The sequence below is a fragment of the Antrostomus carolinensis genome, unplaced genomic scaffold (assembly GCF_000700745.2).
Source record: "Antrostomus carolinensis isolate BGI_N321 unplaced genomic scaffold, ASM70074v2 scaffold13988, whole genome shotgun sequence".
Taxonomy (NCBI): domain Eukaryota; kingdom Metazoa; phylum Chordata; class Aves; order Caprimulgiformes; family Caprimulgidae; genus Antrostomus; species Antrostomus carolinensis.
Genome location: NW_010335099.1, coordinates 35,169 through 40,296, shown reverse-complemented (window position 1 = coordinate 40,296; position 5,128 = coordinate 35,169). Strand labels below are relative to the sequence as shown.

Here is a 5,128-nt window from a genome sequence, read left to right as displayed (position 1 = left end):
ATAAAAATGCCACTGTTTATCACAGTGGCAACTGAATTCCAACTGCCAATTCACTTCAACCATAAGTTACAGTAAAAAAAAAAAATTAAACTAAAAGTGCCTGAACACAGGAGTTGCCTATCATTTCAATAAAACATGGTATCTACAACAGAAAATTAAATAATTAATTTTATCTTTATGGTATTGCTTCCCCTAGTACAATAATGATGTCACCAGAAGAACACAGTTTTCAGTAAAGTTCATGCTCTTAGTCCTCAAGAATTTCTTTTTTCTCTCCTAGTCTCAAAGATACAACATGGAATATAAAACCAGAAGGGGAGAAAAATGTAATAAATAAATTGAGGGGTTGAGAAGAACAGCACTTTCCTACACGCTGTTCTTTCCTTCTTGTACGCTGCTTTCATACGATACTACTGAAAACAACGAAGTGAACATGAAAAGCAGCAGATCCAAATGAAGAAAGGTTAGAATAGGTCTACTCAAACTTACATGGTGAATTTAGTGACAAAAAATGATTTAACAGAACTATTTTTATTCTACTGCAAAGGCAACACATACGGAGAAGAGTGAATTGAATTGTTTTTCTAGTTTCTACCAAGTTTACAGAATTGATGGGTTCCTACTAGGACGCAAAACTTGGCATCACTTATGTCTAGTGAGACAACTTCAGAAGGAACTTGTTGAGTTTTTGCAGCAGGGAAAAAAGCACAAGTGAAAGTGAGGCAATTATCATTGCATAACACGAGGAACAATTTCAGTGGGTCTGTAATTCATGGAAGTAAAAAAAACAATTGATAGCCAGACACCTGAAAAAGCAAAGGTATTCAGAAGTTTGAGAAATATTTTTTTAAACTCCCATTTTAAAGATCCTTTGCTAAACATTCAAATAACTTCATTCAAAACTCTGATATGAGACAAACAGATCTTTTGTGCCAGTTGTAAGGGAGAAGTAACACTTCAATTACTTTCTAGCAAACAGACTCACAGTCAGTCACAGGGTTTTAGCATATGAAGTATAGGGCTGGGGACCACCCAAACACTCTGAACATTCCTAAATCAAAAATTCTACGTAACACTGCAACTGTATTTAATTTTTTATTTTTTAAATTTTTTTTTTTTTAGCAATGGCACACTTAACAGTGAAACCATACTCTATTTCATTTAGTACTAGAAGTGCATTTGGTTATTTGGTTAGCTTGTGTAATAAATTCTTTTTTTATCTCACTTACCTTGTACTTCAATAATAAAACTACCAGATTCAGTTTCACTCATTTACAGTCAGTTGTACTTTCAGCTTCTTAATGCTGCAATATTAGTTTTCAAATTTTGAGAGCCATTTTATATATTTAAAAGCGTATTTTCATCAGAATTTTAAAATCTAGAGACATCACTGCTAGTCTCAGGACTCAGTCTGCAAAGGTCTTGTCTTCAAATGCTTTCAGCTGAAGAAGAATATTTTCATTTACTATCTTTAAAGTTGTTGTGGACAACATAATTGAACTATCAAGGTTGTTTGGGGTTTTTTGGTTTTTGTTTTTTGTTTTTTTTTTAAGAAAAACACCTCTCCTTTTCTGTTCTTACGGCAAAAATAAAATAAAATACAATAAAACTATAAAAACTGACTCTGTTTTGTAAACTCACTCTAAAAAATTCAGCCATTCAGCATTGCAGTCAAGGACTAGCTGCTCCCGGAGCTGATTCAGATGTCTGTAATTTTCTATAACAAAAGGAGAGTGGAAACGGCTGACAGTTTTTGTGCTGGAAGACAGAGAAAAGCCAAATAGGAAATCAAGGTTACTAAGCAATCAGTTACACCATCCACATGCAGAACCGGACTAGCTTTCTTATGCTCTGTGAGCCCTGAAAATAGGTGTTAAAATAAAGTGTTCTTTTATTGTGGTACCAAACTCCATTAAATAATTTCAATGATCTTTACTGTGAATACAGTGATTTGTTACTGCACCACTGCCCATTCGGAAAGCTTTAAAAATGATTTTTACAATGTAGCATATATCACTGAAGTTCATATATTTCACAAAATTCTGTTCAGCAATACACTGCACAAACGGATGACTTTTCTGTGACTGTATTACAATGAACCCCAAGAAAAAACTGCACTTTAAAGAGAAAAACTTCATGACAGGCCTGAAATAAGCTTAGTAAAAAACAGACTGTCTTGCATGGATACTAGTTTCCATTTGGGGCACTTGTTATTTATTTATGTATTTTCATTAAGGACTCACTTTGGTATTCCCAATCATTTTTTTTTACAAATTCTAGATTAGCTGCAATTTGTTCTTCATCTTAAATTTTGTCTAATCTGTGCACTTTTAATACTGAATTCTTGCATATATGAATGAAACATCACTTCAGAGTACACCCTGATTATGCCAATTTCTGGTGCAAGATGTCTGTGCTTACATATTATAACATCAGGGTATTTAACTTGTTTAAATAATAAGACGAATAACCAAAAAGAAAAAAGCCAATAACATAATTCAGTCCATCTCTGTTTCACCTAATGGAAAAAGTACCCAAAACTATCTAAAATCATGTTTATATAACACTAAGTACCAAAGCAAGCAAAGCTGGTCTGTATGAATAAATAAAATGACACTTTAAATACACAAAGTTTATTGAGATGCACAGATATTTGCACAGCTACCCTTACCTTTCTGAATGAAATAAGAAAAAGCAAAATTTGATGAAAGATTTGTATCTACAAACTACAGGCACAGCTGAATCAAGACGATAGTTTAGACACCAGTGCACGTACTGTGAAAGATTAAGCAACTAATATAGTGCATCTACCATGTAAAACCTCTAGTTTTTCAGTTTGGTTTTGTTTGCTTTTAAGCAAGACTTATCATAGCAATAAATTAACATAACAATTTTAGTTGGCTTGTTTTCAGTTAAAAAAAACAAACACAAACAAACTCATGGAGCAATGAGAATATCTACGTAATTAATGGTAATAACAAAAAAGCACTTTTTTTTTTCTTATATATTAAAATAAAACAAACATCAAGAGCATTTTACATACCTACTAACCATAACCCAGTCAGATGGCACAGATGATTTATGGGAATTCTTGACTTCTATCATAAACTAAAACAAATAGAAATGTAGTATTATACATCACGGGTAGTTAGGAAGACTACAGAACCATAATCATCATAGCACAAGAAATTGGTATATTCAACTTGAAAAGCAGACCAGAAGCTAATGTTCTTTTTACCCCAGAAATGAGGGTTAAGACATACACATTTTTGGCTGAAAAATCAATTCCTGTCTTGAGCTCTTCTTGTGCCCTACCATGTTTCTGCCCTTCTATTCCTCCAACCACTAACATGCTCTCCTCCCTCTTATCAAGCCAAAACCAGACCAAAGCTAGTAAGTCAGTCTTGCTTACCTGATCCTGACCAGGCCTTGCAGAGAATTCAGCATTTACATGGACTCTACACTATATACCACCTGTAACTCCTTATCAGCAAGATGTGCCTTCCTGCCTAAGGATCAGTGATTCTCACTGAGCCATAGCTACCTACAACATTTCACAGACAAGAGCTCAAAATCCAAAATGCTAGCGCTATCTACAGTACCTTGGTTCAAGTTTGGATCAACTTGGGGCCAGAAATGGAAGGAATAGAGGAAAGCAGCAGTAATAGCAAGAGGCTCAGTGCAGTGAAATTTACATGATGTGTTTATTGTAGTATTTTAAATTACACATTGGTTATCTTTATAACACCAGGTCCTAGATTTCAAAGAATTGGGGCACTCTCAAATAAAAGAATTCAGCTGGAAAATTAATTTCTAGCAGAGATTAGAATAACCCAGAATCTGATCACCTTTACAGAAAGCCATGAGACTCTCATCTGACAAAGTTTTTCCATTAGACTTAGTATGATTTAGATAAAACTTCCACACCCCACCAGAACAGCCAGCAATCACCTTCAAGTACTAACAAGGAGAATAATCCTAACATGAGCACACGACTCTAGCAAGGACATAGTGCACTAGTTATTAGTTTACCTAAGACACCTTGAAAATATCTCGTCCTGTAGAAACCCTGAAATTGCATAATACATGTGAGACAAAGTCTGAAAATGGGTAGAAGTGGAGATCTGCAAAGACCTGAAAACGAGCCAACTGCTCCTGCCACTAGTGGTGTTGCTGATGTGCTGGTACTACAGTTTTCTCTGAATTTAATCTCAAAGCAATTAAATACGCTGTGTTTATGAAAGGAAGACAGAAAATAATACCATGGTTGTGTCTATGCTGGATGACTAACTGAACTCAGAAGAGTCTAAATAAACACAGCCAGTTCAATTGTCTGGTTTGTTTGTGTGGCTAGTGAGAAACGAGAAGAGAGGTTGCAATCTGCTTCAAAACAACAAAAGCATTTGGTTTTCTATGCTTTAATTCTTAGCCCTATTAGATAAATAATTATAATATTAAATAAACAGGGTCCAAAGCACTGCTTATATCACGCAGGAAGCAAATATTTACCAAACATAGCAATTTCTCTAAATTCTGCCTGAAACAAATAGCAACGCTGTCACTATCTGCACAGCTTTCTGTCCTGTGTAGTGCACGCTATGGATTACATTAGAAGTCTGGAAACGATAAGATAGATACAGGTGTCACCTCATATTCTGGAAAAGGTGTGTTTCAACTGGATCTTCATCAGAACTCTAACAAGTACTTAACTAATGTAAGTTAATAAATAGTGGGCTGACTGAAAATCTAACCTTGTATTCATAATCACACAGAATCACAGAAGTTAGGGATTGGAAGGGACCTCGGAAGATCATCCAGTCCAATCCCCCTGCCAGAGCAGGAACCTAAATGAGATCACATAGAAAGGTGTCCAGGTGGGTTTTGAATGTCTCCAGAGAAGGAGACTCCACACCCTCCTTGGGCAGCCTGTCCCAGGGCTCTCTCACCCTCACTGTAAAGAAGTTTCTTCTCAAGTTTAAGTGGAACCTCCTGTGTTCCAGCTTACACCCATTGCCCCATGTCCTACATTGGACATGACTGAGAAGAGCCTGGCTCCATCCTCGTGACATTCGCCCTTAACATATTTATAAACATTAATGAGGTCACCCCTCAGTCTCCTCTTCTCCAA

General features: G+C 35.7%; 1 protein-coding gene across 1 annotated transcript in view; it reads right to left on the bottom strand.

The window, feature by feature from the left end:
• The window catches only part of MSH3 (mutS homolog 3), a gene marked incomplete at its 5' end in the record, with an annotated part of 71,128 nt that overhangs the window by 31,117 nt on the left and 34,883 nt on the right, over positions 1 to 5,128 (bottom strand). Inside the window, 2 exons of the mRNA XM_010174424.1 lie at positions 1,642 to 1,758; positions 3,044 to 3,108. Of these exons, the coding sequence (XP_010172726.1) occupies positions 1,642 to 1,758; positions 3,044 to 3,108 (182 nt within the window). The remainder of the gene's footprint in view (positions 1 to 1,641; positions 1,759 to 3,043; positions 3,109 to 5,128) is intronic.